At 42.2% G+C, this 17,173-nt stretch overlaps 2 protein-coding genes across 2 annotated transcripts; both read right to left on the minus strand.

The window, feature by feature from the left end:
• Positions 1–347: 347 nt before the first annotated feature.
• On the minus strand, positions 348–6,713 carry areg (amphiregulin). Its single transcript, XM_083783693.1, has 6 exons — positions 6,609–6,713; positions 5,267–5,437; positions 4,326–4,593; positions 3,720–3,887; positions 2,358–2,454; positions 348–666 (listed from the first exon to the last, which is right to left on the minus strand). Exons 1-5 carry the CDS (start codon positions 6,643–6,645, stop codon positions 2,361–2,363), a joined length of 738 nt encoding a protein of 245 aa, XP_083639819.1. The 5' UTR covers positions 6,646–6,713; the 3' UTR covers positions 348–666; positions 2,358–2,360.
• A 7,213-nt stretch (positions 6,714–13,926) lies between these two features.
• LOC310872237 (proepiregulin-like) lies at positions 13,927–15,909 on the minus strand. The gene is made up of 3 exons (XM_083783994.1): positions 15,791–15,909; positions 14,827–14,973; positions 13,927–14,039 (listed from the first exon to the last, which is right to left on the minus strand). The coding sequence occupies exons 1-3, from the start codon at positions 15,880–15,882 to the stop codon at positions 13,970–13,972; spliced, it is 309 nt and encodes a 102-aa protein (XP_083640120.1). The 5' UTR covers positions 15,883–15,909; the 3' UTR covers positions 13,927–13,969.
• Between the last annotated feature and the right edge of the window lie 1,264 nt (positions 15,910–17,173).

Raw genomic sequence — 17,173 nt, forward strand, 5'->3', positions numbered from 1 at the left:
AGGGTTAGGGTAATGCTCAGGATTGCACAGTGTACTTTGCATTTTACATCTGTGTTTGGCCACAATGCTGCTGTGTTTGTACGAGCATCCAACAGTGGTATGAGATGCGTCTACAGAAAAGAATGTAAACACATAACCCATGCAGTGGCAGCATGACACACAAACACACACACATGCGCAAACACACACACGCACGCACACACACACACACACACACACACACACACACACACACACACACACACACACACACACACATAAAAAAAGTACAAAAGACACCGACGACAATCACATGCTTTATCTAACACTGAGAGACTTTAATGGTGATCAAATTCCATCGTCCACCTCTACCAGCGTGACATAATGAGAGTAAAACTCTGACCTATAAAGACAACAGCAGTGAAATAAATAAAACCTAGCCATACTATGGTACATCAGTGGAGACGCTCAACGTCTCCACTGAAATCTTCAAACATAACAATTGTCCGACATGCATACAGTACATACACTATATCATACACAAATTACTCAGCAATAAATAATATGGCACTCAAATAAATTACATTCTACGCGAGTTCTGGGCTGCGTTTCTGCACAGCGTCTAGAGCAGTGGCGAGTGGGCTGGTCATTCTTCTTGCAGGGCTGGACTTCATCCCATCTTTAGGCCTGGGTGAGGAGAGACAGGGAAGCGTGTCATTTAAGCACTTAAACCCCCTATTCGAACCTGAGTTACAACTGTATTTGGGCCGCTTTTCTTTTGTCAACACCAAATTTCTTTGCCCTAAATAGCCGATCTACAAGCTCACAACTCGTCCCACTCCCAACACAACACAACGCATTGACTTTGTAGATCTGCAATTTTTTTTTCAAATGTTCCCCCCAGAATAGGCATGTTGGGGTTCAAGTGGTTATTTAAGCCACAGTTTTTCACAAGTAATGTGAAATGTGTCGCAGTTGTGAACTTGTACTGTAGATATGCAATTTTCGTAGAAAAATTAACTTTACAATGGTTAATGTTTTACAGAATTGCGTGCTAAATAAGCACAAGGAAACATACAGTCACATCATATAAAAGTATTATATAGGTCATAAGCACTTTGTTTATAGGTGCCTTGGTGTTGCTATGGACCTACCATAAAACAAAAATATCATGGAGGTCTCCATGGATTGATTATCGCAATAAGCTTCTGGTAAGAAGCAAAGGTAAAGGAAAAATTTGCTTCGTGATTGAATGGAGTGAAAAACATACTATGCTCAGGTAACAGAGCTGAATAAGGCTGACCCCAAGATACTTGCAAAAGTAAAAGTAACAATTAAAGTACTTAGAGCTTTAGAGGACTTACTTTACTTAAATTTATCACAGAGATTTTGAAGAAATCCTGAAATCCAGCCAATATTGTTGACTAAAGTGCTGCCTTCATTCAGGCCTTAATTGTTTTATAGCCATCCAGTGGGTTTTGAGTAAATTACTCACAATGATGAAATATTGTCTATATTTTGTTCACATTCAAGTGTTGTAATATTTACGTGGGTAACCAGACAGGCCTTCTTAAGGGCGGAACCTATAATTTAGTGACAGGTATGCTATGAAGAGAATGTTGAGTAGCCACATTGTTTTTTTGCTTAAGCCTTAAGGCTATAGGTTTGTGTCTGTGGGCTACATTGACTGGAGTGTATACACGTGATGTCTGAGCGTACGCCTGTTTGTGTGTATGCCTGTTTGTGTGTGCGCGCGTGTGTGTGTGTGTGTGTGTGTGTGTGTGTGTGTGTGTGTGTGTGTGTGTGTGTGCGTGTGTGCGTGTGTGTGCGTGTGCGTGTGTGTGTGCAAGAGAGAGTGTGAGGCCTGACCACATACTGTATGTTCAGCTCCTTACTATAAGTGGAATAATTGGGTGCCTGAGGGTGCACACGTGTACAGTTAGTTAGTATTTAAGAGCTGTTATTGTGCAGCATTAAATGTCCGTAGATACATGACATGGGTGAATCACCCTGAATGTTCAGTGTGCACAAGCATGGTGTAGATGAGACTAATTCAGTCTAATCCATCTTGAAGGGACTTCCTCTTCATGTGGCGCAATCCATTCCATTCAAACAAAAACACAACGTGCGCTTTTACTCTAGTGACCACCTTCCCCCCCGCTCCTGTCTGGCTGGCATCACACTCATGTCTAGTGACTGACACCAACACCTATTTGTAGGAGATTGTAATGACCTAATTTGAATTGTTTCATCATGTACAGCGTTTAAAAACAGATTACCAGTCTATTTTTACCCAGCCGTCTAACAGCATCCTGTGCGTGTGCAGTCTTTGTACAGTTTAAATAGGCTAAAGAGCGTAACTACTGTATGACACGCACCGTTCACACCATGACATCATTGACGGCTTTCTGGAGCTTCTCCTCTTCCGTTCCTGTTCCCAGGTAGGCTGCCATGAAGTTCTTATGTGTCCTGTAACTAAAAGCAGAGACAAGAACCATCATTCAAATGAACATGTATGATGATCATGTTTGCAGATGGTGTGTGTGTGTGTGTGTGTGTGTGTGTGTGTGTGTGTGTGTGTGTGTGTGTGTGTGTGTGTGTGTGTGTGTGTGTGTGTGTGTGTGTGTGTGTGTGTGTGTGTGTGTGTGTGTGTGTGTGTGTGATATATATATTATTCTTTTCCCTATATTTCATAAATTGTGTGACTGAAAGTACAAATACTACAAGCTGTTTCACTGTTGCAATACCTTGAAACAATACTTACACTGTGCAAGCCCCAGATTTTCTTACTGATCATTCCATATCTCTTGATTATATTTGCTTCCATCTGGACTATTGACTTTGTTCAGCATTCAGACATTACTTATGATGCAATGTGGACGGTTACTGATTGATTTAGAATTGAGAATATGACCTGTATCTACATTAAGCCCTTTCCAGTTAACATAGAATACAGACTGTGGTTATAAAGGTAACATTTAAGTAAACATGATAAAATACACAAATACTAGACTAGTATGTGTGTATTATTATTTTACATTTAAATTAAACCTACTGAGTTTTCTAAGCCACTAATAACAACATCAGCAGGGCAAAAGAAACATTGATCAGAGATTGATCATTCCGATGAGATATATTTGAGGTATTTGTGTTAAAGAAGTATTTGTGTACTGTTAAGCACATCAAAGTACTGAATGTTCGGTCAACCACTGGGAAATGTAAAGCTTTAACAGTTCATTAACTCTTCCCAGTGAGGTCAGTGAGCAATCGTCGAGTACAGGGTGTGTTTGGGTGTGTTATATGCTTTAGGATGTGTGTCCGGATGCGAAGAAGTGTTTGAGGGCAGGATGTTGGCTTTTCATGTGGAGCGTGTGTTGGGGGGAGTGGAGGGTATCACCGTCATGAACCCTGTCATCCCAGTTCTGGGCACGTTATATACTGTAGTGTAGACGCAAATAGGCGAAACGTTTGGTGAAAATAGGTGAACAATCTATGCACCTGGCACACGAGTAGTCACCTCAAAGTTGCAATTGTCTGTTTCGACCAAAAATAGACCTAAATAAACGGTAGGTAATTCTTTATACCAAGCCAAGCTCTTAGTCTGGTCTCAGCATACCACCATGTGCTCTGAAACTTGCCAAAGAGAATGGGGAACCCACAGTGGAGCATGGGCTACGGCTACTTTTGGAGTTTTGGTTTTGGTTTGGTTTGGTTTTGTGCGTGCGTGCGTGTTAACTCACTGTGCACATGTCATGAGTAGGATGGCAGTGCAGCTGATAATGGACAGAACTACAGCAATGACCACCAGGATTGTCTGCACCACCTCGGATCCGCCTCCTTCCTCTTCGTCGTTCTTCGTCTCCAACAGCTGGATCCCACAGCGCTCGCCGTCATAACCCTTCATGCAGCTGGAGTGGAAACAGGTAGATATAAGATATAATACGTTGACCATAGTTAATTACTTATATATGTATATTTATCACGAAGGAAGGGTCAATCTGAAAACAAACACTACCACTCATACAAAGTAGATTTCTCCCCTGGTCAAGGGAGATATTAGGCTTCTGTACTTCAGGCAGTGCTACTCTGCTACAGTATATTAACCCACCCCTCTGACCTGCACCCCATAACTAACTAAGATCCCGGTCGAGCAGCAATGTTGGGTCTCCCGCATGAGAACCCAAACACGTACCGCTCAAGCGTTAATGTGCAGTACTACTTTCAGGTTGAAAAAGCAATGGACAATAGCATACTCTATGAAAAACGAAAGTTACTATAAATGAAAATAAAATCCACTGATAATATTAACACTACTGAATACGACTCATGCTGTGGCCCGTACTCACACACACACTGGCTCCTGCAGGCCTTCCATGTATTTACAGAAGCCATGGATACAGTAGCTCAGATGGGTGGTGCCACAAGGATCCTCTGTGGTGGTACTGTGGACCGACGTGAGGCCAGCGGTGTGGCCGCTGATGGTGTGTCCACCGGTGTAGTATGTGTGCTCCGTGTTGAAGGCAGTGGTGGCTTGGCTCCCGAGTTTGTGCCTCCTCTTGCCCTTGCCTTTCTTCTTCTTCTTCGATATCTTCTCATCTCCTCTGTGGTGTGTCCCTGTCAAAGGAGACGTGGTTAGTGGAGGTGTTCGCAGCTAAATCTGGACCACCACTCGATTTGGATTTTGACAACATTGATTTTATTATAGGAGGTTATTGGGAGGGTTTACATAATTATGTTAATGTTGGGTTCCTTCCATGACAAAAGAGATGCTGAATATAGTCGATTAATAAGGCAGAATAGGGAAATAGCAAACTCCCATGAGAGAGTGGAGCTGTTTGAGTTGAAATTGTCAGTGGCAATTAGGGTTGGGTAACTTTGAGACGTTTCCAAAGTCCTCTTAGAAGTCTGTGCTGTACATTCATGAATGATACAAAGTACGTATCAGATCATAACAGTAAATTTAGCTTCTCAATTCAAACGTCGATTTCACAATGTTATACAGTATGATTTTTCATTTTCGTTTTTTCTTTCTTTTTACATAATTTGTATTACATAAAAAAATATTTTTACATAATTTGGAAATCTGCCCACAATGACGAGTCCGCCAAAATACATAAACTGTTTGGTGGATAGTTTTAATTCAGCTTTTAGTTTAGTTTAGTTTCCGACTTTTGTGCATTATGATCTCCCAGAATAAAAAAGATATGTGTCAGGAGGAATGGCAGATTCAAATAAATATGTTTGAAGTTGAAGTGGAAAAGCGTTTGCTTCGGTGCTATATATTTACCGTGAGATGAGGAGATGTCGGCTCCTCCTGAAAGGTCGTCGTCCACTTCCAGCTCCTCATCGTCACTCAGAGAACTCTGGAGGCCCTCTCCGGAGGCCGGACCTCCAATCACACGGCTCAGTCCGTTGGAGAATGTGACCTCAGATCCCAAGACTCCTACAGCGCTGAAAGCTAAAAACAAAACCAACCACAAATCACACATAGTACATATACATGTTTTACTGCTATGGTATAGGTCTGTGGAATCTAATCTTTCTCCGTCCGTGGCCATGGCATGCATACAATATCACCAAAAAACTGAAACCTGAAGCATGACCCGAGGACCTCATCAAGGAGTAAAATCCTGAGCTGCTGAATGTAGTTGGATTCCCTGTTCAGATTTATTCCAAAAAGTTAGTCAATTTGACTGTAAGGGTACGGTCACACCTAACATTGATTCTGCATATTCTGTATATGTGGGTGTCTTTTGCAAAGGTTTTTAATGGGAACAGAGCATTTTGTTGCCATTGCGTGGCTTTCTGTGTGAAAACGCTTCGTTCCCATTAAAAAAACATTGCAAAAAGGCACATAAATTAGGTGTGACCATAGCCTAAGCCCCAAGGCAAGAATTTGCTGGCAATTACCGGTAATTCAGATGTACAGACCTACAAACCCTTACAGCTGTAGGACAGTATAACAGTAACTGTCTGCCTTTTATTTTCAAGTCAAATGTGTGTGAACTTTAACTGAGAAATCAAACATTCAGGTCAGGTCAGAACAACCAAACTACGAACAACAGAACTAGGTTAAGAAGAATTGTAGAATTCAGACATATAGGATGATGTAGAATTTGTCCCCCAGGCCTCTATATATGCTAGTATTATGCCTTACACCAAATCTCTTCACCGAAAATATCCGATGTACAAGCTCACAACAAAACGTGTTGTGAGCTTGTACATCGGCTATTCTCACTGAATGTTCACCCCTCTCTCAATTTAAAGTGGTTATTGTAGAAACCACCAGTAACAGCTAGGCTACTATATTGATTATCCAGTCAAATGTGTGACAATAGATTTGGCACACATTTAGTTGGTGAAAACCCACCAATCTTTTCTTTGAAATGCCTCAATAGTCTGTTTGTTTGACATGCCCTTACTTGTGGTAAAACTTCTTCCTCCACCTTCATCCGGTGCCCTATCATTTTACTACCGCTGTATTTGCCCGGTTCATCCCTGCCACACACACACACACACACACACACACACACACACACACACACACACACACACACACACACACACACACACACACACACACACACACACACACACACAAACACAGCATCATACATTTCCAGACTTACCAAAACACAGGAGACAGGCAAGGACGAGAGTGTTCATATCCCAGGAGAGTGTTCTGTGTACGAGAGAGCTCACAGCTGATCTGTTTCCACGGGTGCCTGTGTGATGTGTGATGTGGGAGATTGTGCTATGCTGTGTCTCTACCTCCACTGGGGTTGACTGCAGCTTTTATAGACAACGCCTGCTTGACAGACCTCCGGGGAAGGAAGGGCGTGTAGGTGTGCGTGTGTGCCTGTATGCCTGCGTGTGTGTGTGTGTGTGTGTGTGTGACAGGGAGAGAGTGAGAAATAGTGGGTTAGTATTTGACCAAGCGTGTCTGTCTGTCTGTGTGTGTGTGTGTGTGTGTGTGTGTGTGTGTGTGTGTGTGTGTGTGTGTGTGTGTGTGTGTGTGTGTGTGTGTGTGTGTGTGTGTGTGTGTGTGTGTGTGTGTGTGTGTGTGTGTGTGTGTGTGCGCGTGTGTCCTTGTGTGCTTAATGATTAATCTGCCTCAAGGCGGTACATTTTGCATGGCAGGGAATGACAATAAGTCGCCAACACGTATCCAGGTTCACAGTAACTAATATATTCTTCCTTTGTTACCACATATTAAGATGCCAGGAACGATCCCACTTATCCCCTTATTGCTTCCGGTTGGTCACATATTAGGCTGTATCACAGCTTTAAAGCCATGACTAAGGGACAGTTGTATCACAAACACAAACACAGGTATACTCATGCACGCACACACTCACACACACCCACACATGTATGACAGTACATCTCAAGATCCCTCCCTCGATTATTCTAGCCTAGTAAGTAGCCATGAGGCCCATAGGGCAGGAGCCTATCTCCTGTTTGTGTAGCGTGAGGCAGCTTGATGTACAAGTCCACCCCCTGGACATGATGCTAGTATATCGCAGATATTTCTCTAAGATTATTCTAGCCTGGTTGTAAAATAATGTTCACATAAATCTAGATGTGAAATCATTTTGGGGTTAAATGAAATAAAAATTAAGAACTGGTCTGAAAGAACTAACTGAAACGATATTGTGTGCGTGTGCTTACAAAAGTAAAAGAAAGTGTTTCTTTTGGTCAAACACCTGCGGAGGCGCCGCATTGGTGCATGATTATTGAGACTCATGGGATGCCTACATGTCAGTTGCTTTTACAAAGAATCAAAGTCAAAAATTTAAATTGAATTCTGTGAATATGTGATTACAAAACACAGGATAAGATGCAAGCACTTGTCTCCCTTTTGAGTGAAGTAAGATGCTGTTACCGTGTATCTCAAGGCACTATGGATACTAGCATCTAATGAGTCATGAAAATAACTGTTCAAGACATTTAGAAATAATGATTTTAACCACCTGACGTTTGACAGTGGGTGATCCAAGGAGGAAGCCGGGTTCTTCCCATGTTGTGCACTCAACAACAGGAAACACCTTACAAGAAGTTCCACATGAGTAGAAGTGCTGGTACCACTAGACCAAGACCCTGTTTGCCAATTATGTCCTTATGTAGACATTCCCCATAGACTGGCTTCTTTACCAGAGATTACCAGAAATCTACAAATTCACAACGCATAGCGTTGACCCCAGTCAAGAGATGATACCCCCCCCCCCCCCTCCAATCCGGTTAAATAAAGCGTACCAATATATTAAGTTGTTTAATTGACACATGTATGAGACCTATTCTGACCATACAGATGCTGTCATTTACACTTATAGAAGTTGCAATTAATATCAAGGCCCTTATAACATATTTTTGGAGAACAACAACTTTTTAAAAAAAAAGAAGAAAATTGCAGGACACATGTTTTGTTCACATATCGTATTAAGAAAACTCTTAACATAGATGTCCTTGTATTTGTGTTCCGCAGTTAAATTTACAATTCAAGTGTTTTGATTTGGAGAGGATCGGGATGACTTCAACCATAGAAATTGTGCCTTGTTTGATTGATGACGCCCAGTGTTTCATTGCATCAATAGACCGTAACCAAGCGGAAACCTTGGGGCATGGGTGGGGGTGCGCTTTGCTGCAGAGAGAGAGAGAGAGAGAGAGAGAGAGAGAGGGTGTGTGTGTTGGTTTGTTATTTGTTGTGTCTTCAGGTAGAGGTTAACCCGTCTTCCATGCCTGAATTGGCATCCCATTCGAAAGCTGCTCGGAATGCCGCAGATATCTCTGTGGCAGTTGCCCCTGACACATTTTGTTTATAGATACCTGAAATTAAATGTTTAGAATGGCGTTGGGGAATGCGTCCAAAGATGCCGCACTGTGGAAACTCTGACAGGAGCCTGGACAGAACACATCATAACAGAAACGCATTTGTAAACATACAGTGAAGGTAGCTGAAGATGTATATGCATCCAATAGAGACCCATTTTTATTGCAGTTGGCGTTTAAAAGTTACTTCAAGATTAGGCACACACACACACACACACACACACACACACTTACACAAAGAAGGGAGAGAGGCCGCATCCTTAAATACACTGTAAAGGTGATCCATAGGATGGACACAATATATATTTTGTTGTGTATGAAGACAAATACATGTATATTCACATGAAAGCACAAGGCTGAAGGCTGTGGCATTCTCCAGCTAACAGGCTGCTCGTCTAACCTGTTGCACTTATTAATTTAGGAGATTTCTGTGGTTCAGCTAGCTTTGTGCTCAATGTAAGCCAAAACAGCTAATTGTTTCCAACCGCACCCACATCAGGACTGAACTGCTTTAACCACTTAAACCTGGCCTATACAGTATACTTTGTTGATCGGTGTGCCCCACGGCTCTATACTTGGCCCCCTCATTTTCCCTCTACGTCAAATCTCCCTGCATCAAATAGCCGATCTACAAGCTCACACGATAAGAGCTTTATTGATCCCGCGGGGTAAACTCAGGACATGACATGCCCAGAAAAGGGACACTTGGGTTCAAGTGAACAATGCTGAATGCAGAACACATACACGGTATCCAAGATGAAGATACGCGCGCTTGACCTGCATACACAGTATTACTCAAGCACTGATTCAATTTAGAAAAAGTGCTCCTTGGAGCACATGGTCTCCGCCAGGTCAGGTACTGTAGGTTATTGTGGGCCAGAAAAATTGGGAACTCCAATCACGATGGAATAGAAAAAAATCACACCTGTGTGAAGTGAGTGGAGTGTGAAGTGAGGAATGCGCCCGGGGGGGGGGGGGCTGGTTCCGGTGTGCCGCCCCGCGTCCGAAACGGTTGAGAAATGACAGTTACCGTGTGGCAGTCCCTCTACTGTACTGTAAGTACTGTCACTGTAGGCTACTGTACTGGCACACCCGAAATCATCAGATATAGCCTACAGTTAATATGTGTGTGTGTGTGTGTGTGTGTGTGTGTTAGGTTGGTGAAAAACAACCATGCTGTTTTCGTGCTCATACCCAGCCAGCCACCCACCCACCCACACACATATCTCCGTAAGGGGTTGCACCACTCAAAAATCGGACGGATCCATCTTGATTACTTGACTATAGAGATCATGTGTAGCCATTTTTAGGAGAATATTAATTATATATTAATATTAAAAAAGTGCCAAAATCGGCCTCCTGGTGGCGTAAAAAATGTTAAAAGGGTGGCATTTGTTCCTCAATTTAGTATGAATGTGCATGCAAAGTACATTAGGCTATTTTGTTAAAAACGGACCACTCCTATACGACTTTATTTGTGAATCAGGATGGAATATTAAAAATCAATTGATCACATGACTATAGAGATATGTGTACCGATTTAAGTGCAATTTGGATAAAAATGGAAAAAATGTTTACATAAGTCAAAACGGACCACTCCAAACATTGGAAGCCAATTTTAGCCAATCAGTATGGAATATGAAAAATCTGAAAGACAAGTTTCGTTGAATGACTATAGAGATCTACTCGGCCTCCTGGTGGCGCTATAACAGGCCCATGTGAAGATTTGGGCAGAGGTATTGTTTGTGCACAGTTTCACTGCGTTTAGACCAGGAGATAAGCTGTTCACAGACGGAAGGATGGACGGACACACGGACAGGTTGCAATTGTTCTGTCTGTCTGTCTGTCTGTCTGTCTGTCTGATTGTGTGTGCGTGCATGCATGCGTGCGTGTGTCTTAATCAGAATCAGCTTCATTGCCACGTCACAGTTGTACAGGTAAAAAAAGGTACAGGTAAAGTGTTTTCTTCTGTGTGGGTCTTAGATATTTAAAAGCTTTTGCCACATGCGGTACAACAAAACGGTCTCTTAGCTTAATTTATTTTTGAATAAGTGTGTGTGTGTGTGTGTGTGTGTGTGTGTGTGTGTGTGTGTGTGTGTGTGTGTGTGTGTGTGTGTGTGTGTGTGTGTGTGTGTGTGTGTGTGTGTGTGTGTGTGTGTGTGTGTGTGTGTGTGTGTGTGTGTGTGTGTGTGTGTGAGAGAGAGAGAGAGAGCGCGCGTGTATGTGCATATCTGTCTTTGTAAAGAACCCCTAAGCAGAGCTACAATAACAGGGTGTTTATGTATGATCAGGTCCATTCATTTACATGGTGAATGGCTCATTGACTCTGGTTACATCTCTAATGTGGCTGCAGAGGGACGCTATGTTATCTATTAACTACTTGAACGCTAGTGTCCTCGTTCTTGGTATGCCATTATAGGTGTACCTTTGGTGAAAATACTTTCCACGAAAATAGCCGATCTACAAGGTCTCAACGGGTTCCGATATGCATGAGACGTTGAGAGGGTGCAGAAGAAAATGAGGTGGCCAAGGGCAGACCCCTGAAGGACCCCAGTCAACAAAGTATATAGGGTTAAGTGGTTAACTCCAGCTCACTAGGACACACTGTTCAGCTGCCTATGCCGCCTGAGACAGAGACCACACAACCATGCAGCTCTCATTAGTATTCCCCCCAAAGGGACCTGAGCACGAGAAGTCTGGAGTGTCTTGATGTTTCATTTGTGCGCGTGGTGCGTGCGTGCGTGTGACCATGCGTGTGTTTTATTTCTCAGCTTGACAATAGAATCATCTTACATTTTTACAAGTAGCCTATAAAGGTGGGTGAAATTCGTTTTGCGCATCATGTTAATAATAAAATAAAATTATTAGACAATTAGGAGAACACGCACGTGCACGCACATGAACTGAGGAAGAGTGGCCCATATGCAGACAGGCCCATAGAGGTATATAGACATGCAGGCCTGGATGAATGGTGATGGAATTGCTCAGAGGGGGAGAAACAATGTTTCGGATTAAATCCATTACACAGTCAATCACAGTACGAACATTCACGAAAGATAGTCCATAAGTGACTGTTCAGTAAGGAAATACAGCATTCCACATTCAATACTGAGATGACATGTTACTGGGCACATGCAGTGTCCTACCCTACAGCTTCACGTTGGTTCGGCAGCTGCAAGACACAAGAGAAACATCAGCTGAAGACAGCTGGGGGGGACCACTGGTCTCGTCCTTGTTGGAGCTAATACAGAACAATGTGCCCCGAAGAGCCACCGTGTGCACCAGCATCATAACAAGGGTCCTCCGTCAGACCATCACCCTTGGCCTGTTTGCCCTCCTGCCCTCAGGGAAGAGGCCAGAGCGTGTGAGGCCTGTAACTGAACTGTGCCCCCCTGTCAATCCTTTTCACTTTTGAAAATGCACAAACAGCACTTTACTAAACTGTACTGGAAACCTTTTTTAAAGGATTTCACCCGGGGAAGGCACTCCCACCAATGCTGTGCCTACATCCATCTCCAATTAAGCAATATACAGTATAAAATAAACACCTTTGGGTCCTATACATATTCTATTACTAAATGGAAAAGCAGATTACTTCAAAGTACTGATTGAGACATTTTCACACGGCTGAATTGGCTTCATGACAGAAGAATGTAAAACATTTTTCATGCAAGATTTTTGAAATTCTGACGACAGCTCTATACCCAAAACAATATCCCTGTGAAATGTGTCCTTCAAATATTTTGCACTATAAACCAAACAATGAGACACAAGCTGGAGTTAGTGAAAAATGTGTTTATATAAATGAAATTCATTATTTCCTTTTCAAATAGACCATGGAATAAATCCACAAACTGTTCCTAACCACTTTAACCCTGGTGCATTGTGAGCTAATTTTCTCAGCTATTTAAAAAAACATTCAAACATTTTAAGAATAGGCCTTAAGTGGTTAATGCTATAAATTATATTATAGACAAACATATAAAAATAAGAATACTGCAGGCCCCTAAATTACACGGATAGGCTCGGTGGGAGCCCAATAATAATGAAAACTATTTGAACGGCATTTTGCTATACAAAGCAACAGTAAATAAGACATGAAATAAATGTTAAATAATAAACTAGATAAATACAATGACGTATAAATAAGAAAATAAAATATCAAGTACATCCCATAAAAACCTGTCTGGAGAGGTAATTTGTTAAAGATGATGACTGATATTGCAAGCCAATCTACACTAAATGTATTAATTTAAAACTCCCAACAGATAGAGGCACATAATTGCTCAGGGCTGTCCAAAAGGCAGAATTCGGGAATTTATTGCAACATAGGGGCATGATGCACTGTGTGTGTGTGTGTGTGTGTGTGTGTGTGTGTGTGTGTGTGTGTGTGTGTGTGTGTGTGTGTGTGTGTGTGTGTGTGTGTGTGTGTGTGTGTGCGTGCGCTGTGTGTGTGCGTGCGCTGTGTGTGCGCGCGCGTGCGTGCGCTGTGTGTGCGCGTGCGCGTGCGTGCGTGCGCTGTGTGTGCGCGCGCGCGCGCTGTGTGTGTGTGTGCGTGCGTGCGCTGTGTGTGTGTGTGTGTGTTTTTTCTCACCTGGAGAAATAGGAGGAAAAAAAAAGAAAGGGGAATAAGATATGTGGAGCTGATACAGAATTTACATGGAATTCCCGTACAGAATATCACGTTCCTGTTTAATGTGCGTCATCCTGGCACCAAAGTGCAGCACAATATTCTTCTGCAAGCCGATTCTTGTCACAGTAGACGTGTATTTTAGGTGCATCACTGATTCAATCCATAGATTACCAGTTTTAATATTTTAAGGGACATTTGAAGGATGGACTTTTGTGAGAAGAGGAAATGTTGGTTCTCTTTTCTTAGCTTACAGACAGACAGTATCACATACTGTATACTGTATCACACCTGCATGAGCAACTACCGGTAACTAGAAAATGGACATACTGTAACACTAACCCTAAGCCCTAAACCTAACCTCTAAATGCCTAATTGTAACATTAAACCCAACCTGAATCTAACCCCAACCTGAAGGAAATGTGTCCTCACAATATCTATTTCTCAAATTCCAATACAGGTAAACACACGCGCGCGCGCACGCACGCACGCACGCACGCACGCACGCACGCACGCACGCACGCACACACACTAAGCATTCTGCACTCCCTGGTATCCCTGATGCTTTGGGCGGAAGGAGCATCTGCTTCTCTTCTTACACCTAGAAAATTACAAAAAAAGAGAAAAAAGCCTTAAATATGGATTTTTAGGTCAGAAACTGGCCTTCAGACTGCCCTCTCTGTGAAAGCAGGTGTGGTGACTCAGATATAGTCTTCAAATATATTCAAAATGTTGAGCCCTGATAAGGCGTAATTGGTATTTTCTTAATATGTTTTTCTTTTTTTTCCTTTTTTATTCCTGGGACGTCATACATTAGCATATTCCTGCAGGTGTGGCATGATCTATAATAATAGATCATGGAATTGTTAATGAGGACACAGACAGAGCCACGCTCAAGGTACTATAAAACATAACACTTGTATATATAGGTCAATAACTCTGGAATGCTCTGCCCAAAAACATCTACGATACATAACAAAATCACTTTAAAAAATAATATCAAGAGATACCTTGCCAATTTGCCAAGTACATAACTGTGAACTGTGATTTGTGAATTTGTTCTTTTGATTTTATAATGTGAATTTGTTCTTTGTATTTGTTTTATTTTAAATTGTATTTTTAGTTGTACATTTGTATTGTATTTGTTTTATTCAGGACCCAGGAAGACTAGAGGCTCAGTCATGTGTCTCTAATGGGGATCCTTCAATAAACATAAACATAAACTCCTTCATAGGCAAGAAAAATACTTGACAGGGCATAATTGATCAAACATTTATATTGCTCACCAAGTTGGGATGTGTGAACTGCAACTTAAAAGGGTTTAACTGCCTCAATCGGTCATCAAACATCACATTGCACTGTACACAGCTCAAGACATCAGCCTTTACCATTTCCAGTAGAAGTAGAAGGCTCCAGCTAGCCCTATAATCAGCAGAGCCACACACACAATGATGAGGACCACCTGCTCCTCTCCTACTGGCTGCCTGACCAGCTCCATGTGAGTACATCTGGGGCCATAGTAGCCACGCTCACAGCTGCAACACAAAGACAAGTCAGCGCACATGCAAATAGGTTTGTATATTTTACAGATTAAAGGAATATGTGCGTCACTGTTTCTCAACATTATCCCTGTCACCCTGTGTCTTTATCGGTCTAACTCTAACTGTATCACTAGATCAGCAAACCAGGAGCAGGGACAGATTGTCTGAGCGGAGACGTACAGTAGTTGTACGAACATGCAAGACTATACAGCCATTCTCCTAGATATCTTTTCAAGAGCTATGCCTTTACAGTGATGTCTGGGATCATGACAGCAATGTGTTATCTTCAGAGTCTGAGCTATAAATTGCACTTTGTAAGCCACTTTGTATACAGTAATACAAAAATCACACCTGTGTGAAGTGGGGGCGCTCTTATCATCATTCATTATCATACATCATCTCATTCTGGCCAAGCACAATTTGCGTCCTCCTTTTGTCTTCAATGTTTGTTTGTGTTTAAGCTGGGCATAGGAGGAGCTAGCGCCCCTCAAAAACATTTGTGTGGATCGACACGGTTAACCACCTTTAACCTGACATCCTTATTTTTGCAGGTCATCATACTTTTCCTAACTAAAATAATTTATAACTCACACCCGTGTGAAGTGAGGGGCGCTCTTATCATCATACATCATCATATGTCACATTCCATGCTCAGCCAATCAAATCATCACAAATGTGGTACACACAAACACACAAAGCTGGGCATATAGGAGTGGCTGACGCCCCTAAAAAAACATAGACATACTTGACAGTGGCACATTACTTTAACATTTGACACACATGCATTATGCGTGCAGCCACACTATCTTACTTGCAGTGGTATTCATTGACTTCCAGAAGAAGCATACACTGGCCATTGTTGAAGCAGTATTGCTCTAAGCCAGAGCCACAGCCAGCTGTCATCGACCTCGCCACTCGAGGGTGCTCTTCCACTAGATAGAAATCAGTAATGAGATGAGTTATGGCAAGTCTTTAGGCAATGAGGAAAGCATAATCACATACCCCTGTCAGGCAGTGCTGCCAGCCATCATCCTACCCAACCCCCGACACTGACATCTTTCCTCTGGGCGATGGAACAGGTTTTTCCTCAGATCAGTAGTGCTTTGGCAGCCCTCTTATATAATCTCCCATCTCTCACAGAATCACTGTACATTTCCTTACCATCAAACAGAACTGTCAATAAAGTACCGCTGTGTACCACTATATCCGTATTATACCATTATACACAATGTTAATATCTGCATATGATTTTGGACTTTGACACTTTCTAAAAAATAAAAGGCACATAAGTATATGTTCCACAGTGGGTTTCCTCCCTGTATTCTATACACTTACAACCACTTGTACGTCCTGATACAGTGGACTAGCGCAGGCAGTAATGTCAACATAACGACCCGTCACAGCTGCAACCATGGAATAACTATAAGCAGATAACAAATGTATATGTTGATATATGTGCTGCCTGTCACACATCTTGAACATGCTGCCCTGTAGTCTGTGTATGTATGTCGATGTGTGCTGTGAAACACAACAGACTACAGAAGTTCTAACAACACCACAGTCATCAGAGTAGGCTACATACCTGTAGATGGGGAGTTGCTTACTGTGGTTTGCCGTAATGAGGAGACACCCTTTGTGAATGCATAAGGCCAGAACAGCATGACGCCTGTTTAACAGAAAATGTTACCCATGTCAAGAATATTGTGGTTCTCAGGCTGTGGATTTGATTTATGATTGGGTTTTAAATCAAAATTATATAGATGGTGAGACTTTTTGTTGTTGACACGTATTCTTGCACCGCAGTGTGTGATAAGAGTGTGATATGTGATATGATATCCTGGCTCTTTTTACAATACAATGTACATGTAAGAAAAGCATGATATTATATGTTATTCAGGACACTATACAGTTCAAGCTACAGGAGGAATGGTTCAAGGTTCAAGGTGTCAAAGTGTTGCTTGACAACCCGTGTAGATATTGTTGTGTAAACAATTATGCAGTGAAAAGGACGTGATGTGATGTTGGTCTTTAATTGCTTCACATTCCTGTACCAGTCTGAACGGCTTGGGTGATGGTGGCATGTTTAGGCACTAACGTCCTCCAGGCTTGGCAAAGAATAACATGCTTCGTCAAGACATGGACTGTCTGTATGTTATCGCAGGCATAAAACCAACCAAGACCTGGGGCCTGTTTC

This window comes from Protomyctophum parallelum (assembly GCF_964188405.1).
Source record: "Protomyctophum parallelum genome assembly, chromosome: 15".
Lineage (NCBI taxonomy): Eukaryota > Metazoa > Chordata > Actinopteri > Myctophiformes > Myctophidae > Protomyctophum > Protomyctophum parallelum.